This window comes from Ovis aries, chromosome 1 (assembly GCF_016772045.2).
Source record: "Ovis aries strain OAR_USU_Benz2616 breed Rambouillet chromosome 1, ARS-UI_Ramb_v3.0, whole genome shotgun sequence".
Lineage (NCBI taxonomy): Eukaryota > Metazoa > Chordata > Mammalia > Artiodactyla > Bovidae > Ovis > Ovis aries.
In genome coordinates, this window is record NC_056054.1 from 3,038,676 (window position 1) to 3,052,675 (window position 14,000).

Genomic DNA, 14,000 nt, shown 5'->3' on the forward strand with positions numbered 1-14,000 from the left:
CCTAGACCGCATATTAAAAAAGCAGAGATGTTACTTTGCAGACAAAGGTCAGTCTAGTCAAAGCTAATGGTTTTTCCAGTAGTCATTTGTGAGAGATGGACTGTGAAGAAATCTGAGGGCCAAAGAATTGATGCTTTTGAACTGTGGTATTGGAGAAGAATCTTGAGAGTCCCTTGGACTGCAAGGAGATCCAACCAGTCCATCCTAAAGGAAATCAGTTTGAATATTCATTGGAAGGACTGATGCTGAAGCTGAAACTCCAATACTTTGGCCACCTGAAGTGAAGAACTGACTCATTTTTTAAAAGACCCTGATGCTGGGAAAGATTGAAGGCAGGAGAAGAAAGGGACAACAGAGGATGAGATGGTTGGATGGCATCATTGACTCAATGGACATGAGTTTGAGCAAGCTCCAGGAGTTGGTGATGGACAGGGAAGCCTGGTGTGCTGCAGTTCATGGGGTCGCAAAGACTTGGACACGACTGAGCGACTGAACTGATGGGTGGAAACAGAAAAGGCTAAATTTAGATAGGAAATGACATTAGGCTGAAGCCTGGATATGGAGCAAGACACAAGAAAAGTTGAGCAGGAGGAGAATCTCTGTGTAATGTGAATGAGCTATCTGTTTTCTCTCACTTCCAGAACAAAGGAGCTTATCCTTGACGTCAATGTAGGTGAAGAAACAAAAGGCTCTGGGTGTGTGCAAGGTGCAGCTGGGCCTGGATTTGCTTGGCATTTGTGTAGGTTTATTCAGGAGGGGGCAGGGAATCGTAGTTGAGGTGTCAATATCAGACAGAAGCTGGCTGCCGCAGCTGGCCTGCCAGGACTTTTGTGGGAAGGACTGTCCTGATGAACTTGGTGTTGCCCCCCCCCCCCCAACCCCGGCTTTGCATCTGTGTCCTAGGAAGTTGCACACACACTTTGCCGAGGGCAGGGGAAATCCTCAATGTGTGTTTGGCTTCCGGAACTAGCAGCTTAGTCTACTTCAGGCCACCAGATCATGACTCTTCCTTCCTTCCCATCCTTGATCTACCAGTAGCACCCATGAAGAAGAATGTACAAGTGGAGGGAGATTCCACAGGCCCCCTCTGCACTTCCAAGTCCAAACAACCTTGCTTCCCACGTCGGACCATGCAATTTCAGAGCAGGGTGCAGCTGAGCTGCCTTGGAGCCTGCCTGTGTTCTGGGTCCCACCAGAAAGCCTTGGCCCTCTACCTTGTCTGAGAGGAAGTTCTGCTCTCCTGACACTTAAAAAAAATTTTTTGGCTATGCCATAAAGCATGTGGGATCTTAGTCCCCGACCAGGCATAGAACTTGAGCCCCATGCATTGGAAGCCGGAAGTCCTAACCACCGGATCACCAGGTAAGTCCCTCTCCTGACAGTTTATAGACAGAAGGCTTATTGAAGAGCAAATGGCCGCAGCCAAGGTGCTCAGAGTACAGAGCTCTCTCCCAGAGCCTGCTATACCGGGCTCATGTCTTTGTGGCTTCCGCCTTCGGAAAATCCTCCTTTTCCAAACGCCACTCTTCAAGCGCTGCCTCCTCCACGGAACCTCTGCGCACAACTCTTGCCCCGGTTAATTTCTGATCCACACCTCCCAGTTTAGTATTTGATTAAGTTCCCTTTTCATGAGATGGTCCTTTCTCCCGAATGACGCGATTTGGGGGCAGGGACAGCATCATTTATTTCTTTTTTGTACATCCCCTTAGTAACAAGGACCCTATTTGCTGAACCAAAACTTGCGACGCATAATCTGAAAAGTAAGAAAAGGCCACCTGGAAGCTACATATCCTGACAGATCTGGGCTGGTGTTGGCCTCGGCTGCCTGGGTGGGCGTGCACCCGAAGCTCCAGCAGAGCCGCCCGGTCTGCAGCTAGCTATGAATGGATACGGAGAAAATGAATGAAAGGGAGTGAATGAAGAGGCTTGCGGTGGGGGGGGGGGGGGGGGGAGCGGGGGACGTCTCTGGCCATGGTTCAAGGTTATGGTCTCTTGGGGTGGGCTTCAGCGAGGATTCGGCTCCCGGGGAGGGCCTGGCAGGGGTGCCCTGGAGCCCCACCCCGACCCGCGCCCAGCCCGCCCCTCGCCCCGCAGTGGTACGCGCCACTCCGAGCTCCCCGGGCCCTCGGATGCCCTTCGTCTTGAATGGAAGGCGCTGAGGCCGGAAGTGGAAGGGACCACTCCAGAGGACGAGGCGGGGGGGGCCACGGGCCCTCCGCGTCTTCATTGAGGAACCGAATCCGGGAACATGGAGTTCCATGTGCGTCTTATGTAAAGAGAGCGACGGACGCTGCGGCCAATGGACGCACAGGGCTCTCAGGCCCCGCCCCCAGTATGCAGATAAGGCGGCATCGCGGCCAATGGCGGGCGCCGGGGGCGGGCACGGAGAGCGGTCACGTTTTCCACTATGTGACAGCGGCGAGTCCGCGGCGGCGGCGGCGGCAGCGAACAGCCCTGAGGGATACACGCTGCTTTCCGCGGCGGCGGCGGCGGGGTCGGCGGACCGCGCACGGATCGTCCGGCGGACTGGTTAGGACGCGGCTCCGGTGAGTGCGCGCGGCGCGGCGGGCGTGGCGGGCCGGCCTGGGCGCAGACCGGCGTCTGGCCGCCTGGCTCTCTGGTTACGTAACCGCCGGCGGGACAGCCCTGGCCCCTGCCTCGGGGGGCGGGTGGTGGCCTGGGGTCTCCGCGGGCCGGCTCCGGGCGACGGCAGAGGATTCTCTAGTCCACAGAGATGCAATCTGAGGGTTTGCCGGGCTATTTCACTCATCCTGAAACCGGCCTGGGGCGGGGGGCGGGGGGGAGGGGGGTGCGTTATTCCCATTTTGCAGATCAAGAAACTGAGATCCAGAGAGGTCAGGCCTGTGTCTGAGGTCACAGAGCTACTGAGGGGCTGTACAGTGAGCTGTCCTTCTTAGATGATTTTCTTTTAGGAACCCTTCCTCTTCTCCCTTTCTTTCCCCCATCCCCCAAGGAGGGAAGCTGAGGAAGGCCAAGGCGACCAAGGGTCAGTGCCACAGCCTCTGGGAGGATGGAGGGCCCCTTGGGGAGCTGGCTTCCTGCTCTTGAAGACACAGAGCCAAGTCTCCAGATCGGGAAAGGCCACTGGTGGGCACTGGTCTAGGAGCCCTAGCTGGACAGCCCATGGGTCCCCTCGAGTGGATGAGCAGGACAAGACAGATGCTGGACTGAGCACAGATGCTCATCCCCTTTGCCCACCCTGGACCCTATGTGTTTATTCCCTCTCCTAGGTCTGGTAGAAGAAGGGGAGGGTCCTGGTTTGTGATAGCGCCATCACATTATCCTTCTGGGCTGGACTTTGGCTGCCAAGTCCTGGACAGGAACCAGTGTGTGGGTGGTGGGGAGGGAGGGCCCTGCTTACCCCTCCAGGAAGGCCAGAGTAAGGGATGACAACTCGGTTTCCAGGGCTTCCGTAACCTACACAGAAGAAACCGGTTGGGAAAGCTGATTCATACTCACAGAAAAACAGAGCTGGAAGGTACCCTGGAAGTCATCCAGGATAACCCCTTAGCTTGACAGATGAGGAAACTGAGGCCCAGCTGTCTGCGGGGCACAAAGCATGGCAGGGCCAAGCCCAGGCTCAGGGTGCCTGCAGGGCCTTTCCATCATCCTGAGGGTCTTCATCCGGGTCAGGATGAACTTCAGAAGTTCTTTGAAGGCCTGGGATGGGGTGTTGCTGAATCTTGAGTGAGCTGGAGTTTGGAGCCGAGGGCCCTCAGGTCCCCCAAACATTAAGAAGCCCAGCTCCGTGGCAGAAGCCCCTCCACGCATACTTTTCATCACCCACATCCAATACAGCAGGGCCACTGACCTCCTGTCTTGCTGCAAACGGGAGTCACCCAGCCCCTCCCACAGCCGGGGTTTGTGGTCCTGGGCTGGTGTGGCTAAGGAGGGAGCAGAGCTCTACCTGAAGGCTTTCCTTCGAAACTGAGTTTTAAATTCAAGGCTAATCACTTTTTGTCACGAATAAAGTGATTTTTTTTTTTCCTCAGAAAAAGTGATTAGTGGGTTGGGAAGATCCCTGGAGAACGAAAAAGCAACCCCCTCCAGTTTTCTTGCCTGGGAAATCCCACGGACAAAGGAGCCTGGAAGGCTACAGTCCATCAGGTCGCAAAAGAGTCCGCCACGACTCAGCGGCTAAACGACAAGCAATCACTTTTTGTAAAGCCTCTGAGTAAAAGGAGGAAAGGGACTCCTGTTTCTTCAGTGGAAGCAACGTGATATGCCAACAGGGATGGTGCCGTGGGTGTTGGCAGTTATCTGTCGCTGTCGTCTCGCTGCGATTCACTGGGCTTGCAGTGGGGGCTGGGCGCTGGAGGGAGCGGGGGGCTATCGCCTGCCGGGCCCTGGGCTGCTGCTCGGTGACCCAGAGCCCCCCACACCCGCGCCTCCAGGGCTCATCTGTGAGGCCGGGCTCAGGGTAGGTGATCTCTGAGGTCTGCTTTTCCATCTCTAGCTTTTATTTGTTTTGTTTTTTTTCCGTTCTTATTGGAGTATGGTTGCTTGGCAGTGTGTTCATGTCTGCCCTACAGCAAAGTGGATGAGCTGTTGTCATGTTCTCACTGAGTCATGTCTGACTCTGCGTACACACATATCCCCTTCCTGAGACCTCCGTCCCCTCTCAGTCACCACAGAACACTCTGGTGGCTTTCCCTCTGTTGCACAGTAGGTTCTGTTTGGTGGTCTAGAGACAGCCGTACGGAGTGGCATATATACGTCAGCCCCTCATCCCTAGCCTTTGGGGTTCTGTTCCTCTACAGACGATTCCCACAGGAGGGCTCCTGATTTGAGGGCACATAGTGTTACTCTGTGAGGCTTAGAAGGAAGCAGGGAAAGTTCCTCTCGTTTGTACTATTTCTCACTCACACTGAACTTTCAGAAAAATAACTGGTGGGCACGCCTCTGTTTTTAAATGATGATGTAATAACCTCACAGGGCCTCAACAAATCACAGGCTCTGGCAGGTCCCTGAGTTGCTGGCGGGACCGCTCAGCGTTCTGTCCAGAGAAAGCGTGCCACTGAGAACTACCGTATTCGGCAAAAACTAACTAGAAACGCACCCCTGCCGACAGCTCTGCAGACGCTCAGCGCCCTGCGGAAGGCGGGCCGCCTGCCGACTGCGGAGAACCCCAGAAGGGGCCCGGCCCCGACTTCTGAGCTCTCCGTAGGCACCTCTGCAACAAGCTGGTTACTGCAGTTCCAAGTCTAGTGCGGATCAGAAGCAGTCAGTGAGCAGGCGAGCAGTGCAGGTTACGGACAGGCCAAGGCCACTGTGCTGTCAGAGGCGGTCAGGTCACAGACAGGCCAAGGCCACTGTGCTGTCAGAGGCGGACAGTTCGGAAGACGGAGGGGCCTCCGGCCGAGTGCTGCTCCCCAGCTCCTGAAGGCCTTGAGAGTCCTCGCCCCCTTCCTGAGAAGAATCGGAACAGCTGGGCTGGTCCCAGGCCCCTAGACGCTGAAGCCAGCCTTAAGCAAAAGCAAGAGGCTTTTGCGTTGTTTTAAATCCTGTGCTTCTTAAAGGTGGTGGAGCTAAGAGTGCCTGAGGGGTCTTAGGGAGGGGAACACGCCTCTCCCCAGCCACCTTCTCTTCCTTATTTGGACGGCTGCAGTCACATTTTCCTCGGTTACCAGCGGTTTCCATGGAGAGTGCCAGTGTTTATTCAGCAGGACAAACATTTTCTCCAGATTACAGCAGCCGGGCCTCGGGGAATTGGCTCCTGCCAGGAAGTAGCAACCGGGTTATAATATTTGGGGTTGTAGAATACGAGGGCTTGCAGAAACAAAGTACAGGCTGTGAGGTCCCTGTTACGTAAAGTTCAGAAACGGGGGGAATGAACCAGGCTGTGAGAACTCAGGCTCGTGGGGACCTGGGGTGGAAGTGGGGAGCAGGGGTGGGGATGGGGACCACCAAGGGCCCCTGGGGGCCAGCAGCGTCCTGCCCCTGGGGCTGGGGGCTCAGTTTGTGGACGCACAGCAAGGCGTCCCTGTCGGCAGGTGTCTCATCTTTCATTTCAGCTGGTCTTCAGTGACTGAGCCTGCCCTGATTTCTGCTCTCTGCTTTCCACAGAGAAGGGCACGTCCCCCTCAGACCAGGGGTAGTGAGCTCAGGAAGCGTTTACCGTGCTAGCGGTGCTGGTAGAGGGCGGCGCTGGGGCTCAGGCTATGTTTTCGGTCCCGTTTCTTTCTACTGATTATTGTGGAAACTGTGAGTGTGTGCACGAAGGGAGGACGGGGAATGAAGGCCCTGGCCAGCGTCGGCAGGCTTCTGCTCCCTCCCACCTCCCTGCCAGCTTCCTCCTTGTCCCAAGTGCCGCGAAGCCAGCCCAGACGGTGATCTCACCATGGACGGCACTTTCTGAGTGTTCCTCTGTCCAGGCCCAGCAGCCCCGGCTACTGAAGACACGGTCAGGGGCCCAGGTCAAGGGTGTGAGCACAGCAACTTTCCTTCCGTCTGGCTGTTCCCCAGAGCAGCTGCCACGTGTGGACGTCTCAGAAGTGGCTGTGGCGGGTCTCTCGCAGCAGGTACCCGCCTGCCTTCTCCTTAGCCCCTCTGCAGCCAGGCGGTCCCTTCCTCCCCAGGGCCCCTGGGCTCATGAGGAATGCCCCCGTCCCCACGCTGCCCTGGTGGAAACACAGGCTTCCCGGGGCTTCCATGGAGCCCTGGCACGCTGGCGAGGGCGGGCGCTCAGTGGACGTCTGTGGAAACAGGAGGCAAAGTCTGCTTTGACAGGCACATTGGTTTTGCCAGCTTGGCAAAATGAGGTCAGTCGGTTAGAGCTGTCAGTGCTGAGCGACGCATTTTCTGGAATAATGAGGCTCGGACAGTTGCTCTGCTGTTTCCCGTTCCTGCCATGCTTGTCCTACGCTCTCAGGGGCTGGGACCCTAAAAACCAGGGCTTCTCCGAGGAGCTGGGTGACAAGCCCCGGGTGTGTGGGAACACGGTGTGCTGCGCCTCCTCCACGGGCGGCCAGAGACAGCACTCTTGACAATGAACTATCTCCTTTTAAAAAAAAAAACAAAACTGTTTTTTCTTACCCTGTCTCTCTTCCTCTAGTCATTGGCTGTGCTGTGCTGTGCCCAGTTGCTCAGCCCTGTCCGACTCTTCGCAACCCCAGGGACTGCAGCCCGCCAGGCTCCTCTGTCCATGGGATTCTCTGGGGAAGAATACTGGAGTGGGTTGCCTTGCCCTCCTCCAGGGGATCGTCCCAACCCAGGGATCAAACCCCGGTCTCCTGCATTGCAGGCAGACTCTTTACCATCTGAGCCACCAGGGAAGCTCCTAGGGACGGTAAAAGCCAGTCCTTGCTGGAGGCTCGCTGCATCCCATACACAGAACCGCTGTCCTTCAAGCCTCTAAGCAGCCAGTGGGTGGTGGGTACTGCTGTGGCCCACCTTACAGATGGGGAAGCAGGGCCCCAGGACGTGGGGGACTTGCCCAGGACCGCAGTCAGGAAGTGGAGGAACCTGCCAGAGGTCCCACTGTCCAGGGTCTTCTCACTTAGCCCTCCACTGCCACCCCCTCCCCTTCAGAACTGACTCAGCAGAAAGGCCCCGCCTCGCTGCTTATCTGGGGAGGGCTGTGGGGGAGGCCGGTAGTGTCCAGGGAACCTGGGAAGCAAGCAAAGCACGGAGGAGCCCCTAACAGGTGTCCCAGCCCCGACCTTGCTCTGCCCTGTATCCCTGCTGACACGTGAGTCAGGCCTTGGTGCACTTTCCATCTCACGCAGAAAGCAGCCACGGCCTGGCTCTGACCGCGTGTCAGCCACCTGCCTTGCACCTGGCCCTCTGCCCCGACTCATCCGTCCTCCTCAGACCCGCCGGCCTCAGGACCCCTGCACTCGCCGTCCCCCTGGCCCATCCTCTCAGCCGCTTCAGTCTGTCTTGGTTTGGGTTCTCTTAAAAGGAGCGTGCAGGCTAAGCTTAAATGCTGGTCCTATACTGGGAGGTGTAATCCCAGGGCAGCTGAGGTGAGGGAGTGGGAAGTGCAGAAGAGACGACTGTGACACAGAGACACACACACGTGCACACACACACACACACGCACGATGACACCCTGCTTCACAGATACCCAGCTGGCCACTCAGCCCCTTGGGTCTCATTGAAAAAACTATCCGAAAGAAGATGAAGGAAGGATGCAGAGAAAAGGACAGTCTGTTCGAGGGAGGGATGCAGAGGCAGCACCGCCCTCGGGGGCCGTGGTCCCAGCTCACCCAGGGGCACACGCCCCCTCGGATCCAGCTGCCTCACCCAGCCCTTTGGCTGCAGCAGCGGGGGAAGCCGGGGCCCACCCCATGGTGACCTTGGCACTTCAAGGTCACACGTGTCTGGCAGAGACTCCTCGAGTGTGGGCCCCGCAGTGACCAGGCAGAAGTGAGGCCTGCAGGCTTGGGGGAGTGTGGCCGCGGGGTTCTGAGTGAGCACGGTCTGTTTTCTGCACTTGAAGGTGAGCTCCACGAGGGCAAGAAGGCTGTCCGTTCTCTGAGCTCGCCGGCCCCAGCGCTGTAGGCAGAGACGGGCCGGGATCAGCCCTGCAGAGCGCCCCCTGTCCTCCTTACGGCGGGTCCCGCTGCTCCGTGGCCGTCCGTTTGCTCCCGGGTCTTCCCGCAGCAGTGAGCCTGGCTCCCATCCTTTCACTGGGTGCAGTCTCCCCTTGGCTTGTGCCTTCACACCGTGCACCAGGCCCTGGGCTACCGCTGGGAGGAACTCAGAACTCCCACGCCCCGGCCATCTCGGTGACCCCAGGGGGCAAGGCCAGACGGGACGCCACGCCCACAGGGCCGGGAGAGGGCAGAGCTGCTGGTGCGGCCGTCGGGCCAGCTGCCGGGCTGTGTGCTGCAGCAGGCACCAGGCCTCCGAGGTCAGAGCCCAGCCTGGGCCCGGGGGGTGGCTGCAGGGAGGTCCCGGGCCCCACCACGCTGGCGACCCCCGTGCAGAGCAGAGCCGTGCTCTGTGCCCTGGGCAGAGAGGAGCTCAGCTGCCCCGCGTGGACCACAGTAGGGCCAGCTGAGGCTGGGCCCAGCCACGTGGGCCGGGTGGACACGATGCCAGTGGCTTCCTTGCCGGTGGTCCTTTCCGGGTCTTTCTTCCTACATACCCCACACTCACACGTCTCTTTGTGGACGAAGCAGCTTTCCAGGCGTGAGGAGGGGCCAGGCTGTAAGCGTGGCTGGATGTGTTCAGAGCCCCCGCTCCAGGAAGACTTTGCTGGTCCAACACAGGAGCCCTCCTGTTGGCCAGCCCAGGATGCTGCTGGCCTGCTCCCCCTTGGAAGCCTCATCCTTTGCATGTTTCCTCGTGTCTTAACGAGGTGGAGCATCTTCCCAGGTCAATAGCTCTTACCTGGGGCTTCTCTGTGTGGAAACAGCCTGTCCTTAGTCTTCGGTCTCTCTCTTCCCAGCCGTCAGCACCGTTCATTCTTTGTCTCGTTAGCTAGAACCTCCCTGAATGTTGAAGCCCGAATGGTGGATGTGCCTGTTTGCTCCTGACTTTCGCAGCAGAGAGCTGGCGTTTGAGGTTCTCGTGATTCGGGACCGGTAAACAGCAGCTGTCTAAAACCACAGTCAGACGCTCTGACAGCCTTCCTCTGTGGCCCTGGCGGTCTCCTCTCGGCATGCAGACTTTCTCTTCTGAAGATCTGACATCACAGCAGAGACATCCAAGAGTAGCGTGACTTAGCGTCCTTCGCAGGAAAACTGTTTGCTTTTTCCATGGGTAGAATTTTCTTTTTCCTTGGAAACATCGTTTCATCAGGATGCAGCTGGGCTTCGACCCTTCTCACGTGATTTTGCCGGGCGCTCAGGGAGTCAGGCACATACAGATCTGTCTTCAGGATGCTTTCCTTGCACGTGTGTCTTTCTCTGTAGTTTCTATCTCATTGTTATGGTGTCTTTTGCAGAAACAGCTGTTATCTGCAGGTAAAAAAATGTGACTTTAATATCAGCCCTTTCCCGGGGCATGTTTAAAACCTTTCGCACTCTCATCCTTTCCACTGCTGAGTCTAAACTTTATCTTCCTAATTCTCTCCTCCTTGGGGAGGAGGGGGCCCTGAATCCAGCGCTGTCTCTTGCTGTGTGTGTGGCCTGGGCAAGTCACCGCCTGTTTTCCCGAGAATGGGATCCTGGTGCGCTGTCGACAGCGACCACAGGGGTTACCCGAGCCAGCGCGCGCCACGCCCCCCGCCCTGTCTGCAGAGCCACGTCCGCCAGAGTCCTCTCCCTGCGGCCTCTCGTCCAGGCCCCCGAGCGCGGGAAAGCTGCAGGGGCACATTCTGCCTTCTGGGTGGGGGGGTCCACTGCCTGGGCCCGCCAGCTCTCCCACCACTGCTCAGGGCCGAGGCTGGCCTCTGGGGACTGCATCTGTGTGTCCCCCCACCTTCTGGCTTCCTGACCACCAAGGCCAGGAGGAGAGGGGAGCGGGGTTTATGCCCCCACCCCCAGGCCGCCCGTGGCCTGGCGCCGCTGCTGCGGTGGCCCCGCTGGCCCCTCCTGCCCCTCCAGGCCCAGGGGAGAGAACAGCCCCACACACACACCCCTGGTCACCCCAGAGCTGCGCATCGTTTGCAGTTTCCTCAACCCTGACCACATCCACTCGTGCAGGGCCTCCATCCAACTCTCTGTGGGTCTGCAGGAGGGTCTGCGTCCTGCCGGGACCCTGGGGAGGCACCCTCCAGGGTCCTGCTTTCGCCCCGTGACCTCTCAGTCTCCCCGTCCCTAGGCTTCCTGTGCAGCCCTCCGGCCCTGGGTCCTCACTGTCTTTACTCACCTGAGCCTACAACCAGTCAGTCTCTCTCCAGCCCCCCTCCACCCACCTACCCCCCAAAGCCCCAAAGTGAAACTTTCTGTCCAAATAAACGAAGTTCCCAGAGTCTGCTGCTTCCGACCCGTCCGGGTTCTGCATGGACCCCACAAAGTGTGGGCCCCACGCTGGCCTCATATGGACCTCCAGCCCCTGCCGCTATGAGGGTTCCCACCGCCCCGCCCTCTCCACGCAGTAACCCCCCTCCCGCAGCCTCATTTCCCCCTGAAGCCTCCCCGCCCGCAGCCTGCTCTGGGTCTCCTGTAACTTGTGATGGCTGAGGTATCTGAACCCCGCTGCACCCCCATCCCGCGGAGGGCCATCAGCAAGGGGGTGTCCGGGGCTGTGGCGGCCCTCCCAGTTCAGGGCAGCTGGGGACCCAGGGCGCAGAAGCCACACCGCTGACCCTGTGTCCCCGAGCAAACCTGGAGGAGGGCTCCGGCAGGGCGTCCCTCCTGGCAGGCCGCCTGGCCCCGCGCGCCTGACCACAGTCTCTGTTCTGCCAGGTCTGCCCCGGAGCAGCATGGACGGCTGCGCCGACCACACGCCCAGCCCCAGCGACCCCTCCGAGGAGCCCGCGGAGCCCCGGGCCAGCCAAGCCACCCTCCTGGAGGACGTGGACATGAGCGGTGGCTCAAGCGGGAACGAGACCAGTGAGAACGGCTCGTCGGGGCGGGACTCGCGGCACAGCGGCTGTGGAGACAGCGGCCAGGAGCCAGGGCTGCTGCTGGGGCCGCCGAGCGCACGCCAGGGGTGGGTGCGGCCGAGGCCCCGGAGGCGAGGCCAGGCCTTTGTTTTCTCAGTGTCTCATTCCGAGCTAGCGTGGGTGCTTTTGCAGTCTTTAAGTCATGATGATCAAGTGTCTTAGGACTTTTGAAAATCTCATTAACTCAGTTCTGTTGCTTAATCGTGTCCAACACTTTGCAACCCCTTGGACTGCAGCACGCCAGGCCTCCCTGTCCATCACCAGCTCCTGGAGCTTGCTGAAACTCATGTCCATTGAGTCAGTGATACCATCCAACCATCTCATCCTCTGTCTTACTAACTTATTAACAACTGAACTCTCCTGAGGTCTGTCCTTCCTCATAATGGTGATATGGGTGTAGGACTGTGCTAGATTCATGATGAGATGACAAGATCGCGGGAGGCAGAAGAGTCAGGAAACCCTGAACGATGCTGAGTGGCTTGCAGAGCATGAACTTGCTACTCTAGCCTAGGATGTGTATCGCCCAGCACTTCCTTATCTGGCATCCAGAGGTTTTCCGTTCGTTTTCTCTTAACCTCGTGTTTTTCCTGATTGACTTGCTGCGGTGTGGTCCAGCCTGTCATCCCTGGGTGGATGGGGAGGGCAGGGATGGACACACTCTTCTGAGTTTTGCATTTATTTTTGTTCTTTTAGTCCAGAAACCTTTGGCCTGATGATGGCGAAGTCTGAACACCACCTGTCCACCAGCGGGTGCAGGTAAGGCCAGTTGCCACTCCCTCCATTCAGGGCCTTCAGAGAGATAGAAAGGTTTGTCATGAGACGAGGTTGTGGGGTGATGTGACTATTTTCGAGCTTCTGTTGGAGCCCATCAGTCTGAGCAGCTGTGCCCTCTGTGAGTCCGGCCTTGTCCTTTCAGACGACTGGCCCCTCAGGCTGCTCCAAGCCCCTGACGGTGCCGCAGGCCTGCAGCTCCTCTGGCTCTGACTTGGCAGGCCTTGTCTGCATCTCAGACACGTACCTGGAGTGTTCCTGACCTCTCTATTTAGGTGTTTGTGACAAACATGTCCTTAATTTCATATTGACAGACGCTTTCCCATCACCACTGGGGCAAAATTCAGACCTCAGTCTCGGGCCTGGGGGCGCTATGCCATCACCCCCGAGGCCCAATCCCATCACTCTCTGGATCCTCTGTCTAAACAGCCTGTCCCCCTCTGCAAGTGCCCACATCCCTGTATCCTTGGATTTGAAGATCCTCCTTATACACTTGGTCTCCTCCCCTCTCTCTTCTCACTGTTCACATCTTTGTCCCAGGACGCCACCATGCTGTCCCCTGGGGTCTCCGTCACTCACTCCTTCTCTGTATGAGACCCGAAGAAAGACAGGGCTCAGCAGTGGGGCAGGTTGGTCAGGTGGTGGGTGGACCAGTAGGCCTTGCTGAGAGAAGAGCCATCAGGAAGGATGCTCTCCGCGTTCACCTGGGTAGAATACTGCTTCTCCCAGCACGGTTCCTCTCCCTACGAGGGACACAAGGCATGTCTGCAAGTTTTGGTTTCACAGCTGGCAGGGGCACCCCTGCATCCTGCGTGCCCACCAAGAACACGCAGAGCGCAGCGTCCTCGCACCCCAGTGGGGAAGCTGGGCCAGAGGTCCAGTGCAGGCGGCACTTAGGGTGATCGTGTCCTTCTTCAACCCCGCAGCAGCGAGCAGTCCACCAAAGCCGACGCCCACAGAGCGCTCATCAAAACCCTGAAGGAGCTGAAGGTCCACCTCCCCGCGGACAGGAAGCCCAAGGGGAAGGCCAGCACCTTGGCGACCCTTAAGTACGCCCTGAGGAGTGTGAAGCAAGTGAAAGGTAGGTGTTTGTTCCAACCTGTAGCAGTGAGTCTCAGATCTCCTCAGATCAGAGCTTAGACTCGGTTGATTTTCTGAAACGCAGTCCTGAACTAGCAGAAGGAAATCACAGAAGTCTGCTGAAATCGCAGCTGGTCGAAAGCCTCAGTTCATCAGAAGTTTTCTATTGTATGTGACTTTTAGAGGAAAGGAAAAAAAGCAGGTAGAAAACCAGCCAACAGAAGAAACCTGTTTATTAATACAAGATGGAGCTTTTGAGCCCTCTAGCGTGGGGTCCCGTCACGTTCCCGAGTGTCCAGTGCCTTCCTGGCTCTGGCCAGAAAGTGCTGACGTGCATGCAGGCTGGGGCCGTGAGTACCCCCCACACCCAACCCAGCCTGTCGCTGAGGGCTTGCCTTGAAAAAATCAGGTGAGGGGATACAAGGAGGATATTGCCTCATTTTTGTAAACGTGTGAGTTTCTGCTGTGGTTGTCTTTCCACCAGGAAGGCAGGCAGGTAGGCCCAGTGCCCATATCCACCCCAGGCAGTAGCGGCCCGCATGATTCGCATGCCGTTTCCCTCTGGGGGTCTGTTCGGATTTTATCACTCGATGGAAGAACACAGAAGAGCTTTCAGAACAGCAGATTC

General features: G+C 57.9%; 1 protein-coding gene across 1 annotated transcript in view; it reads left to right on the forward strand.

Annotated features, from left to right (window-relative positions):
* Window positions 1–2,404: 2,404 nt before the first annotated feature.
* Window positions 2,405–14,000, forward strand: part of PER2 (period circadian regulator 2) — a 39,764-nt gene continuing 28,168 nt past the window's right edge. Inside the window, exons 1-4 of the mRNA XM_027967088.3 lie at window positions 2,405–2,546; window positions 11,322–11,568; window positions 12,215–12,277; window positions 13,219–13,373. Of these exons, the coding sequence (XP_027822889.1) occupies window positions 11,339–11,568; window positions 12,215–12,277; window positions 13,219–13,373 (448 nt within the window). The 5' untranslated portion in view covers window positions 2,405–2,546; window positions 11,322–11,338. The remainder of the gene's footprint in view (window positions 2,547–11,321; window positions 11,569–12,214; window positions 12,278–13,218; window positions 13,374–14,000) is intronic.